This window comes from Rhinopithecus roxellana, chromosome 16 (assembly GCF_007565055.1).
Source record: "Rhinopithecus roxellana isolate Shanxi Qingling chromosome 16, ASM756505v1, whole genome shotgun sequence".
Classification (NCBI taxonomy): domain Eukaryota; kingdom Metazoa; phylum Chordata; class Mammalia; order Primates; family Cercopithecidae; genus Rhinopithecus; species Rhinopithecus roxellana.
The window spans coordinates 85,378,244-85,392,624 of record NC_044564.1 but is presented as its reverse complement, the minus strand read 5'-3'; the positions used below and the strand labels follow the sequence as shown (position 1 = coordinate 85,392,624).

Below are 14,381 nucleotides of genomic sequence, written 5' to 3'. Positions count from 1 at the left end.
TTTTTCCTTCTCTTTTGTGCAAGCCATTATGTGGTACCAAATACGTATACGTTTAATATCTGCATGGTATTTCTCCGGCGTGGCCTCTGCTACTTCATGGTTAAATATTAGTTTTTTCTGGTATTGTGCAACTTTGGGTTTGCTGTAGAATCCCAGGCTACAGATGAGTCTTAGAGTGCAATGCATCTTCTCACCAGGGTAGCGGAGCCCCAGGAGAAGTGTAGTCATCTGCCCAAGCTTGCAGCACTAGTTAGTGGCAGAGCTATGGCTGGAGTACAGGATTCTGAGTCTTCAGCCCATCAGACTAAAGCATTTTATAATTTGGGTCCCATCTTTGCCTTAGTTTCTGTGAAGACCTATGAGTAGGTGATAAAGGAGTGTGGCAGAGGGCCCTGAGAAGTGATGATTTTTCATTAATGACTCCTTTTTTCTTGAAGCTGTTTGTTCCTACTCTTTCACGGATGCAGGATGTAGACCTCACTTTCCAGGGCTTTTCATAAATATGTGTCATGGGTATACATGCCCCTTTTCCACTAGTTATTTCTAAATGGTAGCCCTATGTATCAAGGTGGAATATTTTGCATAGGAAATATTGGGCTCCAGTGCATCAAAAAGCTGGTATATTTTTTGGTGTGAGTGAATGTGATTATATATAGAGATTAGTTTAGGTCTTTGCATTTGGAAAGATACAGCCATTCCTCACTTGAGATGGAAACTAAATTAGATAATAAATACCAGGCCACCCAAACAAACAAACGAATGCGAAAAAGGAAATGGTTAAATAAAAAGTGTATCTTGATGTACGTTTTTCATATCCTCTTATTTGCTTTCACAAGCACACTTCCAACCAGAGTCTCTGTCTTTCGCCCTGGAGCTGACCGAGAGTCAGAGAGCACAAAGGTGGTGGCCAGCCAACCAGCGTATCACCGTCAGGGTAACTGTCAATGATTGTCGAACTGCACAGATCCCAATGTGTGTTTAAAAAGGCCAGTGTTCTTGTCACACACCTCTGGATGGCAGCTGTCTACTCTTCACTGGTGCTTGGTAAGGAGTCTGTTGAGGTCATTCAGCAGAAGACCCTGTTCTTCCAGGTCAGTCCTCCAGCTTGGGCCTTTATGACCCCAGTATTTTCTGCTTCTGATCCTGTCGAGTTATAGCCACCACCGTCACGCTGTAAGTGGGCTCCAAACAGTTTGGTGCATAACATGCAAGGCAGCGTTACTTTAAAGTTAATGAACAAGATTGGAGGCTGGGTAGAGGAGGAAAGTCAGTTGTGTTATATCCAGATCCATGTTCCTTTGCAGAGTTCTTTATTGTGAAGTTTTGTTCAGCAAAGCTAGTCCTATAGTGGATGGAGATGTCAGTGAATCCATTAAATACCAGCTTTGGAGTCAGCTGTACCACCTCGGAGCCGTGTAGCAGTGGGCAAGCCGCGTGCCCTCTCGGAGGCTCACTGCCTCTTTGGAGATAAGGGGAGCTGGCCGGGGTGCGTCCGGTGCCACGCGGAGGCCTGCGATGCAGGTGTACCTGGTCACGTCTGAGAGGAGAAAAGTTGTGATTTACTTTCTTGTGTCTTTCCTTCTGTCCTTGGAACCTGCAGAATTGCCCTCAGACTTAAAAGTTGTCCTTAGTTTGGACTGGTGTTGGGAGAGTTGTTTAAAAATGCTTTGTCCTGTTTGGTGTTTTACAGACTTACACTATCAGGGAACCCTGTTTGTTCATTTCTTTTCTTTTTCCAGTGGAAAATTGCTGTTTGGGAGATGATTCAGAGAATTGAGTAATAATCAATCTACAAAAGCATTTATGCTGGCTGACCGCTGAAGAATAGGCATTTGCTTCTAGTTGAAATCAATTATTCATAGAGATTAACCTGTTTGACCAGGAGATGAAAAAAATTTTGCTAGCCTTTTTAGTCTTAAAATTCCTGTGGGTCAGTAATAACTGCAGGTCAGTTTTACCTTAGACAGGGACAACTATTATTTCTAAGATACATTTTGAGACATAGAGATAAAATATTTATTTATGCCTGTTGCCTAAATAACCTTGGGGGAAAAGTCCAGTGGGTTGAGTTTGCCTTTTGGAGGAGGGGAAGCCGTTGGTGCCCAATGCTCTCGAAAGAGCACTTCATGTTTTATGCTGCTTTTTATCTCAATCATTCGAGTATTTGCTGCTTTTAAAAAAACAAACAGAACCAGTAATGACATTGTATGAGAAATTGCTACAATGATTGCTGCATATTTTATAGCAAAACGTTGCAGTATTTCTTATATTGAGAAAGTAGAACCTATTTGGGGTTGAAATGATCAAACCCAGATGCTTTCCTAAAATTATATTTTTGGTGCATTTATATGTCTGTTACAAAGTGTGCTACATGCTAAAAATATTTTCCTTTGTAGGCCGAGGGGAGTTTCAAACCGCACTGAGGGACATGTAGATCAGATGGTTTTCCGTAAGGGTGTTACCAGCATCCTGGTTGTTATTAGCCTCGACTTCGCAATATGACATTATTTATGCCAGAAGGCTTCACAATTCAGTTCTTCTTTAATTTCAGCAACTTTATTGGCACGAAAATGCATGGAAGGGAGGCCAAAGTCAATACATCAGAATTTGGGACTCAGACTCCAGGGCAACAGGCGATAATGGGATTCGGCTGGAGATAACCCCTCCACCCCGGGGTCTGTTTCCCTGGGACGGAGAAACTGCCTCCCACATCAGGCAGCCTCTCTTGCCTTTTGTCCAAGCACTTCCTCTTGTTTTTCTCTGGTGTCTCCCTCCTTCTCCCCAGCCACGCATGCTGCCATTTTTCACATTCCACGCAGCCAGGTAGAGACATACTTCTCCTTAAGACGCTTCTGGATTCTGTTTATTGCAAAGGCAGTTGCTCTACAATTCTCTCTGGTTATTCCTCCTCAAATTGTATTTCCTAGTCACTGTCATTGGTTTCATAATTGAGAGACATCTGCCTGGGTTTTGCATAAATGCCTCCAGTCAATTAAGCTGCAAATGGGTAAATCTAAGAATATGTAGATTGTCTAACTCTCTATAGAACTGTAGTTTTTAACTTAATCCTTCCCTTCACTCCTTCCCCTCACCTCGCTGCCCCCAGTCGACTAGAGTATCCTATTTAGAACATCCAGAATGAGCAGAAAAGGCTGTATACTAAGTGCATTCCACATAATAGCTATTTACTTATCCCAGTCACAACTCTGTGGAGACACTGTTATGATAACCATTTTATAGATGAAGAAACTGAAAATCAAATCTGACTTAAAAGCCTTCATCCTTAATTATTATACTGGTTTTAAATGCATGTAGCTCCGGTTAGGATTACAGCTATTTTTGCATCTAGCACCTGACCATGGTGGTATCTTCAGAGAGCAATGTAGAAATATAAAATTTCAGGCTGGGTATGGTGGCTTACGCCTGTAATCCCAGCACTTGGGGAGGCCGAGGCGGGCGGATCACCTGAGATCAGGAGTTCGAGACCAGCCTGACCAACATAGTGAAACCTTGTCTCTACTAAAAATACAAAATTAGCTGGGCATGGTGGTGTGCACCTGTAATCCCAGCTACTCGGGAGGCTGAGGCAGGAAAATTGTTTGAACCCAGGAGGTGAAGGTTGCAGTGACCTGAGATCAGTCCACTGCATTGTAGCCTGGGCAACAGAGTGAAACTCCATTTCAAAAAAAGAAAAAAAGAATTATCAAATTTCACTTTGTGATATTCTTGTAATAACACTCAGCTTACTATTTTGAATGCGACAGGACCAGAAATGAAGTTATCTCCTTTTTTTTTTTGGGACGGAGTCTCGCTCTGTCGCCCAGGCTGGAGTGCAGTGGCCGGATCTCAGCTCACTGCAAGCTCCGCCTCCCGGGTTCACGCCATTCTCCTGCCTCAGCCTCCCGAGTAGCTGGGACTACAGGCGCCGCCACCTCGCCCGGCTAGTTTTTTGTATTTTTAGTAGAGACGGGGTTTCACCATGTGAGCCAGGATGGTCTCGATCTCCTGACCTCGTGATCCGCCCGTCTCGGCCTCCCAAAGTGCTGGGATTACAGGCTTGAGCCACCGCGCCCGGCCGTTATCTCCTTTATAATAAGACATACGAGAAACAGAACTTCTTTTTCACGTCCATTGGTTGTCACTGGAAGGGACACACACTTGTTTGTGGAGCTCAGATGTGCTGTGTCTTTGCGGGCTCTGGACAAGGGCGTTGGGCCTGCGCGCTTGTCAGGCCAGGCTTTTTATTATGACGTCACAACTCAGTTATTTTGATACCTTCAAAAATTTATTTAGGTTCAGAATACTTGATAGGCTTTTGTTTCTGAGGGGAAAGGGGAAGGGATTTGCGTTTACTGGTCTATTTTGTGCCTTTTGCTGTATGCACCATTTCATTTTGTCTTCACCGCAGCATTACTTCTGTTTCATTTTGTCTTCACTGCAGCATTGTTTCTGTTTCATAGCTCAGAGGTTGACATGCACGTCCAAGGCCACAGAGCTTCTTGGTGGCAATGACAGAGTCTAAGTTCCCAACTGTGGACTTCCCATGACACCCTGGCTTCGTACGGAAACAGTTCAGTCACATTTACAGAGTGACCTGTAAAAACAGCAACCGTATATTTGGTTGTCCTTTATCATGATTTCCAGTATCCTTGAACTGCAGAGATCAAGGCAGTGATGGTAAGAAATGCTCTCATAGAAGGCAGAACAGGCCATAATATTTACATAATAAATTGAAATCCATAATTATAAAAGCATTCAGAAACTCCTAGAAGATAGATTTAATAAGATTCTAACATACCTAATATTAATATGAATATAAATTAACTGGGTAGGTTCTTCATTCTGCATATTAGGAGGTGTCTAATAAAACGCTAACGTTCTTTGTGGTTCTTTTCCAACTAGCATACTGGTGAGCACAAAAGCTGTGTTATGTACAGAACGGCTGGGTTTATCCCTAGTAGAAAGAAGTTATGTTTGGTATCTAAAGAACAATGAGCGTTTGCTGCTTGGCTGATCAGTGCTGGATCAAGTTCACATTCCCCGGCTCCCACTCTCCACCTCCACACGCAGTGGGTGGAAGCAGAACACAGGGAGGGGAGGACAGGTCCTTTTTCACGGAGAGACGTGAGCCTGGGCTTTCCTTATATGGACACAGCTGGGCCTGTGTAGCATTAAACACTGATTTCATCCACCGCTGGAGAAAACATCCTACAAAAAGTGAAGAGATTAGCAGCCAATTAATTCTGGCCCTTCCCATTGTTTTCCTGGAACACCTCCTTGTATGGCACTGACTGCTTGGTGAACAAACATTCTGGAAAATAGCTTTCTCTCATATATTATTTATATTTGGGACAGCCACTCCACCCCCCACATGTGGTGGATTTTACTTGCGTGTGTGTGTGATTTTACTTCTTCATCGAGGGATGGATGACTCAGGCCCATTCCTCTTGTTGCAAATTGTGACTTCACTGGGTTTCTTTTGGAGGCCATATAACAAGCCACCCAGTGTGAGTGCCACGCTTTTTAAAAATGGACATGCCAGGGCCACAGACTCCCATCATGTCCCCTCCTTCAAAGGCACTGTGGAGCATCCACACGTCCATGTGTCCACACTTCAGATACCACACCTGCTCTATCTTAGGAAATAACGGGAAAGTGCCTAGACATGGTTGTTTGCTTTTCAAGCTAGTGAAATATCAACATCTGATATTTTTGTGTTTTTCAATAGTAACTAATCCCTTCTGTAAGGCATTTTGCCAGAATAATGTTCCTATAGCAGCAGTGTGTGTGTGTGTGTGTGTGTGTGTTTTGAGCACTAGAGCTCTGTGGTCAGTGCGCAGTGCCCAGGACTCGAGGAAGTCAGCACAGGTTGCTTCCTGAATGGAACAATACCTTCTGCACATGGCGAAGGGTCTTTTCCATTGGTGCAGCCTGTCCTTCATTCTAGCCAGCAATCTTCCCAATGCAAATGTTCACTTCAAGGGAATGGATGACAGCCATCAGCATCATTAGAACATCATCTGCAGATGACGAGTTGGAAATACCACCTTCATGTCTACAGTATTGCAGGTCAGCACTAAGATTGGGTTCCTAAAGATAAGGATGTATGCACTTTTCGCTAAGGACCCAGATTGTATTAGCTTTAGAAAAAAAAATCAGATAGCTGCCCATTGTTGCCTCCCTTCCGGGTAGAATGTTGAAATCTTCCATTTCTTTTTAGTTCTTTTTGTGTGTATGCTTCACTTATCTTGCCCAAAATTTTATCCCTTGGTGTGAGCTGCAGGAAGTGACTCCTGGCTTGGCCCACGAGCCCATCCTGCCAACACTGTGTCTGCCATCTGCCAAATTGGACTTACTGTAGTAGAGCATAGTGAGTGGCCATCACTTGTGGCATTGACTTTGAAATTTAGATGTCTCCCAAGCATCTGGAATTTTTTCATAGTAACCTATTTGAGATGGGGCATCATTAAAATTATCTAAGGCAGTGGTTCTCAGTGCTGCCTGCACATTGGAAGCCTGAGGGATGGAGGGGCTTTAGAAATGACAGACGCCTGGGTCCTACTCTCAGAGATGGGAACCTAAGTGGTCACCTGGGCATTGGGATTTGTAAAACACTTGCTGGTGACTTGAATAAGCACCCGAGGGTAGAAACCACTAATCTGAAACCGCCCTTACATAATTTTATATTTCACCATGAACATTTTTTTTTTTTTTTGAGACAGAGTCTTGCTCTGTCACCCAGGCTGGAGTGCAGTGGCACAACAGTAGCTCACTGGAGCCTCAAACTGCAGGGCTCAAGCGATACTTCTCCCTCAGCCTCCTGAGTACCTGGGCCTAGAGGCATATGCCACCGTGCCCAGCTAATTTTTTATTTTCATTTTTTGTAGAGACGGGATCTCACTACGTTTCCCAGGATGGTCTTGAACTCCTGGCCTCAAGTGATCCTCCCACCTCAGCCTCCCAAAGTGCTAGCATTATAGGCATGAGCCACCACACACAGCTGAAAAACTCTTTAAGGTTATAATGTCCATGAATATCAAGCCCTGTAAATAACTGAAGGCATTGAAGGGAATAGAATAATGTCTGCTTTTTAGAATGTATTTTTCAGTAGACTTTTATAGTATGGAATTATATTTTGCAGCCTATGTTTTCATCTGGGGTTGATCTAATCCATATAATGAACAAATATGTTAAAGTGAGACAGTCACACTAGATGTTCCGTAAGCACTCACGCTGGAGTAGAAAGAGTACTCCACTTCCAACCAGGAGACCCAGGGGCCAAGCGATAGGAGATCCCCTGAGACTCAGTTTTTCCACCTTTCAGATGGGACTGTGTGAGGAACGCGCAGAACAGTCTGTGTATGGAAGCATGTTGTAAAGCCTTCAGTTCTGTAGGCAATTGCCGCTCTTACTCTCTCGAGCAGTCTCAGGTCCTGTGGTCTCCAGCAGGGACGCGTCAGTACTTTTTTTGTCTTAAAGTCACTTCCCTCCAGCTTCTAGTGATGTTGTATTGCTTCTTAATTCTAGTCATTTAGAAGTTGATAAATAGCAACTGCTTCCTGTTCTAAGCAAATTACATGTCATTTGATCAGAACTTCATGAGGAAGGAGGCTTAGAGGGGGCACAGCTACTAGGCAAGCCGGCTGTGTGCTCCTTATACCTTGCTGTGTTACTACCTTGTCACAGGAGTTTCCTGAGGACAGGGACAATGTCTTACTCATCTTTGCATTCACAAAATCTAGTGCTCTGTTTCACAGGAGGCATTTAATATGTTTTTTATGTGAATAACCTGTCTATATGTTCAACTTATATTATTCTCTCCAAATCTAAGCCCCTTTCTTCTGGTTTTGATACCAAGAGATAAAATATTTTGTTGGTTAGCCTTTTTATAATAGTCCTGTATAGTAATGTTTATTTGATGATGTCTGTATAGTATCATGTCTGCATAGTACTATGTTTATTTTTTGACAGTTCTTTTCCTAGAATTTTATAAGTAGAGTTACAAGAACAGCCATACATCCTTAACTTCTGTATTTTACTTCTAAACGTTGTTAATGAAGATAAATATTAGAACTGTAAGATTTTCCCAGATCCTCCTTTCTCCCATCCAAAGAGAAAAAGGAAACTAAACAACAACAACAACAACAACAAACCAGAATACGTTATTCATTCATACTCTTCTCTGTCCAAAATGGAGTGAAGGCATCTTCCAAAACAGATAAATATAACATGATAGAAATAAAACAAGAAAAATGAAGCAACAAGAAAATAATGGTAGCAAAAAAGGATGGGGCCAGGAATTAAATTAGCATATAATATGCACACCCTGACGTTCCTATGCCTGGTTAAACAGGGTCACAGAGCTCTAAGCTTTCTAGAAGAGGGAAGAGGGATAAATTGCAGATGCAAGAGGTGAAAACAAACAAGCTGCCTAAGTCCAACTATCCCAGATGCCGACACCAGGAAGACAACTGTCCTGTGGCTCCTCACAGAAAATTACTGTCTAATGGAATAAACAACCCTCTAAATCCATCCTTCCGGTAAACATCGTGATGGATTTTATGGGGCTGTTTCTTATAATGCACCTCAATAAAGGTTGATGGCTTCTTACCAGAACTTAATGCGATAACAGGACTTTCACAGAGTGCCCATAAGACCAAGTCCAGGGCCAGCTTTAAAGTGGTCTGGCTTATTCCAAGAAGGGATTTTAGAGTATCCAGACTACAAGTTTAGGTACAGAAGAATCTGTGAACCTCCTGACAGTTGGGGTGTGTGTGCTGTAGGTGTATTTTTTTCTAAGGAGCTGACAGCACCATTAGCCTGCATCAGATTCTCAGAGGGGGTCAAGAAATGGAAGAACTAAGCATTGTACCTGTTCCCTCAGTTGATCTCTAGAAAGGTTTTTAGCAGTAGTGAGCTCAGGTTATGGCTCCTGAGAGAAAGAAGGCCTGTTAGCCAGTTCGCCGCGGAGCCACGGCCTCAGCAATCCACTGCGCCCAGCGTGAAACCGACTTCCTTTTTTGAAAATTATGCTTTATAAGGACTTCCACTAAGAGGTCCGTTTGGCAGGACCAAAATCCTCCTAAAAAAAAGAAACAACAACAAAAAAACTAGTTTATCTAATACAGAGACAGAATGGGCAAATACAAATAATACAAGCAACAGGTAAAACCAAACCAGCTGATCAAGTCAAACTATTCCTGATGCGGACACCAGGGAGAAGACTGTCCTGTGGCTCTTCATAGAAAATTACTATCTAACGGAATAAACAACCCTCTAAACATCCTTTATGTAACATCTTTTATATTTTTGGATTAATTTATACTTTTCTAAAATAATCCAAAAATATAACATAAAGGATGCTATATTTAAAAATAATAGACAGCCGGGCACGGTGGCTCACATCTATAACCCAGCACTTTGGGAGGCCGAGGCGGGTGAATCACCTGAGATCAGAAGTTTGAGACCAGCCTGGCCAACATGGTGAAACCCTGTCTCTACTAAAAGTACAAAAATTAGCTGGGCATGGTGGTGCGTGACTGTAACCCCAGCTACTTGGGAGCCTGAGGCAGAAGAATCGCTTGAGCCTGGGAGGTGGAGGTTGCAGTGAGCTGAGATTGCACCACTGCACTCCAGCCTGGGTGATAAGAGCAAGACACTGTCTCAAAATAAATAAATAAACCAAATTTAAAGATATAAATATTTGATAACTTTACCCCAATCCTACTTTATTTTTGAAACTTAATCCAGCCTTGATTTTATTTCTAGATGTGTGTAGATTCTTACTTTTAAATTTACCCTGAACGTATGTTGGCAATAGAACACTTCTGAAACCAGTGGAAGCTTCTGGAACTCTCGACCTTGTTTGGTATTCAAAGATATTTGGTTTCTTTTAGTGGATAGCTTTCCCTCCGCTGTGCCCAAGGGAATGTAATTTGCCATCTGCGGCTGTTTGGGACCATAGCAGAGCCTCCCTGCTTGCCCTTTGGCCTTCCTGGTGCCTAGGAAGGCTGGCTCCTCCTTCCTCTGCCCCGTGCCTCCTCCATGAAGTAGAAGCAGAAAGAGAAAACACAGCCATAACGTGAAGTTGGTATCACTATATTTTTCCAGTGATAGGAGGAATTTCGTCTTTGTCTAAGAAAAGGAAGGAAACTGAAGGAAAGTGAAAAAGGCTTTCCCTCCAAAAGTCATCTCCAGTCAATCGCGAGGTTAAATAATTTTAAAGCAATGGTATTTTCCTCAGCCTCGGACACTGTCTTCAGCTATGAGGAACTGCTTTGACCAAAAAAGTTTCGTAGAACAACTTCCTTTCAAAACATGCGTATCTACTGGATGAGGCATTTTTAAAGATACAATTCAGATAGAAAACATCTGTTTTTAAGAGACAGCTTTAAAGTGCTTTTACTGCATTCTCAAAGGCAGTAATTAGAATGCCCCTCCCCCACCACAGAATTCCAGTTTTTAAAAAAGCCGTCTTCCAGTTTCTCTACACCGTCTTCATTGGCATCAGCCCGTGAAGAAGGGGAGATTCAGGTAGACAACAGGAGAAATGTGTTCAGGTTGGATTGAACACAATAAGAAAGTATTTTTTCAGTGTCATGCAATATGTAGATCTTTCATTCTAGATTAAATTCAGCTTCTAGCACCATTCTGAATAGAATTTTAGTGATTCATATGTGAGGGATTAGGAACCTTTCTCATTTCAATTTTATTAAATTTATTTTTTATTGTTATTTACTTATTAATATTTTTTTGAGGCAGGATCTCACTCTGTTGCCCAGGCTGGAGTGCAATGGTGCGATCATGGCTCACTGTAGCCTCTGCCTTCTGGGCTCAAGTGATCCCCCCACCTCACCCTCCTGGGTAGCTAGTACTGCAGGCTAACACCACCATGCCTGGCTAATTTTTTTTTTTTTTGGTAGAGACAGGGGTCTTGCTGTGTTGCCCAGGCTGGTGTTGAACTCTTAGGCTCAAGAGCTCCTCCCACCCTGGCCTCCCAAAGTGCTGGGATTACAGGTGTGAGCCACCATGCACAGCCTGTTTATAAAATTACCCTGGCAATGTAACTAATATCCCATGGTCTCCCTCTTGTAAACATGTAAAATTCTAGGCTCTTTACAAATGAAGCATTTTAGTGGTGAAACAAACAGGAGTTAATTAGAAAGATCTTCATTTTAAGACTTCTCCCCCTTGAAATTTTAGGTGTCCTTCATTTGTTCCTTTATCCTTCCATTCACTATGTAACATATTTATTGTATTTCTAGTATGTGCCAGGCAGTGTTTCTGGTGGACTGAACAAAAATCAAGAACAAAAGAAACAGGATCTCTTTCTTCTTGGAGCATAAAGTCCAGCTGGGGAGAGAGACGTTCAGTACATTTTTAAAAGAGCTCTAATAACTGCACATCACAGAGTGAGCCCTAATGTAAATTTGACTTTAGTGAATGATAATGTATCAATATTGTTTCCTCAGTTATAATAAATATTCTAATGCAATATGTTAATAATGGGGAAGCTGGTGAGTGGGTACAAATATGGGAACTGCTTTCTGCTCAGTTTTTCTATAAACTTAAAACTGCTCTAAAAATCACTCTAAAGGAAATAAACAGGATGCTATTAGAAAGAATAGTGGAGTGACATAATTTGGATTGGGGAGTAAGGCAAGACCTTTCTGCAAAAGCGCTGCTGAAACCCAGAACTACAGGGTAAGTGGGCTAGCCAGGCAAAGAGATGGAAAAGCGTTCTCAGTGAAGCAAAGTGGTATCATTTGAATTACCTTGGGACATACCATTCTGGCTTCTCTGTGGAGGATGGATTCTGGGATGGCAATTGGGAGGAGAGTTGGGGGACAAAGGACAAACAAGGAGACAAGAGTCAATTAGGATGGGTCACAGCTTTTGCTTCCTACCTGGCAAAATCCTAGAAGAGCAGAGTGACAGTAGGCTGTTTCCTTTGTTCAGCTCATGCCAGCAACCGTTAGGTTATCCATGATCTGGGTGCTAGGAAGAAAGGAAACTGTCAGTAGCAGCAAGACAGGGTTTCCAGGTCCTGGTTTCTAAGATCTTTCCAGTGATTCAATGGGATTTATAGAATTAAGAACGCGTGTGTGCGTGTGTGACTGCAACCAGTTAAAAATTGCAAGGGGAAAAAACTTTTCAAGTAACTAGTACCTAGCTGTTAGCAGCAGCTTTCATGTAATAGTTGTGACTGCAACCAGTTAAAAATTGCAAGGGGAAAAAACTTTTCAAGTAACTAGTACCTAGCTGTTAGCAGCAGCTTTCATGTAATAGTTGTGTTTATTCCTATTACTGGACTTTTGAAAATCTTTAGCAAATGAGCACACATTTCGTAGCACTTAGCTATTATAATAATGACACACAATGGTTAACACGTCTGTTTATATTACTGTCTAGATTTCAACTTTTTTGTATTCCTGGAAACACAAAGTAAGAATCCCTCATTTGAGCAGACTTGTTGTTTGTTTTAGGAAATAGACATGCATCATCCGTGTAATTTTAAGTAGTCCAGTTATGAATATGGAATGAAGGGATAAAATCCTGATGTCTCCATTAAGCTCCTCTGTGTAAAATACTCCATGGCAAAGTTGCTGCTATTTAAAGTAGTGAGTTTGATCTTGGCTTTGATCTAAACCTTTTGATCTTGAAAGAAGGACAGAGTAGCAATAAAGAGAGGGCAAGACAGATTTCCTTTAAAGAAATGTGATAAAGTTAAAGGGATGGTCAAGACCCAGCAAGCAGCAGGACAACCCCACTCTTCGCCCCGGCCCGCCCTCAGAGGCAGGCGGGTTCCAGCCACTGCTGATGAGGATGAGAAGGCCGTTGGCGGGTGGAGGAAAATCTTGGGGTATCGCACATTTTTATAAACTAAGTGTAAACTTTCTCCCAAATTATGAAAACAGATTGACCCCTCCTTTTTAAATCCTACCCAGTGGTTCTGGGGGTCCACACTGGCGGGAGCGGGGCTGGGTTTCTCTGCGCCCCGGCCTCGTCCCCGGGAGGTCACCTGCCGCTGCCCGGAGCCCAGAGGGGCCGCTGGGAAACGTCTGCTCGACGGCGTAGAGCCCGTTCCCGGAGAAAACTCCACTAGGACACTAGGAAAGTTGCTTTCCCTCCGCGAAAGCCACCGGGACCAGGTTTCTGACCCCAGGAGCGCGCTAGGCTGGCCGCGGGCGGGGTTCCTTCCCCGCCACCGCTCCCTCCAGCCTATGGCGGGCGGCCGGGGCCCCTCTCGCTGCCGGGAAGCCGCTCGCTGGGCGCGGGGACGCGGGGCGGCCGGAGCCCGGGAGCGGGAGCGGGAGCGGGAGCGGGAGCGGGAGCGGGAACACGCCGTTGGCGGCGAGAACAATACAGCGCCGGCGCGGCACGGGCGACCTGCGGGAGGCGGCGCGGCCGCTATACCTTTAAGGCAGGCCCCGCCCCCGCTCGGCGCCCGCCCGCCCGCCCGCGCCGCCGCCCAGGCCCCGCGCCCGCCGCCCGCGCCGCGCCTGAGGTGATGCGGGCCCCGGCCGGGCGCAGGGCGCGGGCTCCGGCGCCCCCGCGGCGTCCTCCCCGGCCGCGGGCGAGGTACGGGGCGGGCACGCCGAGTTAGCGGGTGCGGGGCAGGGAGGCCGGGGCTGCGCCCGCGGTAAACTTGCCTGTGTCCTCTTCCCCGCAGCCGCTGCAGAGGGAGCGCCACGCCGGGGCGGAGTGCGGGCTCGCGCGGCAAGTGCGCGCCGAGGTGAGTGCGGGCGGCGCGGCCCCTGCGCCCCGGAGGCACCGACGCGAGACCGCGGCTGGCGAGAGGCCCTGGCTCGGGGCTGCGGCTCGGGCGCGGGGACTAGCCGCCGGGCTCGGGGCTGCGGCGCGGGGAGCGGCCGGGCACGAAGGTCGGGAGTCCCGCGGGCGGGCGCGGGTGGCCTCCCACGGCGCGGCGAAGACCAGGTGGCGGGGCCGGGGGTCTCTGCGTTCTCGCGCTGCGGGGCGGCCGTCAGGACCCCGTCGCCTTGTTTGAAATGCTGTGGTTTTTGAACCTCAGGTCACGAAGTGGATTCGAGTGAACCGGAGACCCCGAAAACGGAAGCGCAGGGAGAGGGAAGAGGTGTTTGAAAAGGTAGGGGCTCCCGAGACGGTGCTCGGTGCGGGTCTCGGTAAATCCGCTTCTGCCCCGCGAGGACCTGGTCATGACAATAGAGCAGCGTTGAATTTAAAAAGTTTTTGTTATAATAAACCATAGATTTAACATACGGGGAAATTCTGTAGAAATATTGGTCGATAAGCCTAATCATCTACATATTCTCATAAAGAGAGAATAACCCGTGAGATTTGTTTCTTGCTGGTTAAATACAGCAGTAGGACTTAAGTGGGTTCCATTATTATTTTAGATC

General features: G+C 45.1%; 1 protein-coding gene and 1 long non-coding RNA gene across 6 annotated transcripts in view; one reads left to right on the top strand and one right to left on the bottom strand.

The window, feature by feature from the left end:
- The window catches only part of AOPEP (aminopeptidase O (putative)), a 374,597-nt gene that overhangs the window by 276,722 nt on the left and 83,494 nt on the right, over window positions 1–14,381 (top strand). For all 5 annotated transcript variants that reach the window (XM_030919337.1, XM_030919338.1, XM_030919336.1 and 2 more), the window contains 2 exons: window positions 13,673–13,735; window positions 14,033–14,107. In XM_030919337.1, the coding sequence (XP_030775197.1) occupies window positions 13,673–13,735; window positions 14,033–14,107 (138 nt within the window). The remainder of the gene's footprint in view (window positions 1–13,672; window positions 13,736–14,032; window positions 14,108–14,381) is intronic.
- LOC115893916 lies at window positions 4,068–13,575 on the bottom strand. Its single transcript, XR_004053941.1, has 4 exons — window positions 12,944–13,575; window positions 11,907–11,997; window positions 8,873–9,082; window positions 4,068–5,208 (listed from the first exon to the last, which is right to left on the bottom strand). It is a non-coding gene; the product is annotated as an uncharacterized LOC115893916 (long non-coding RNA).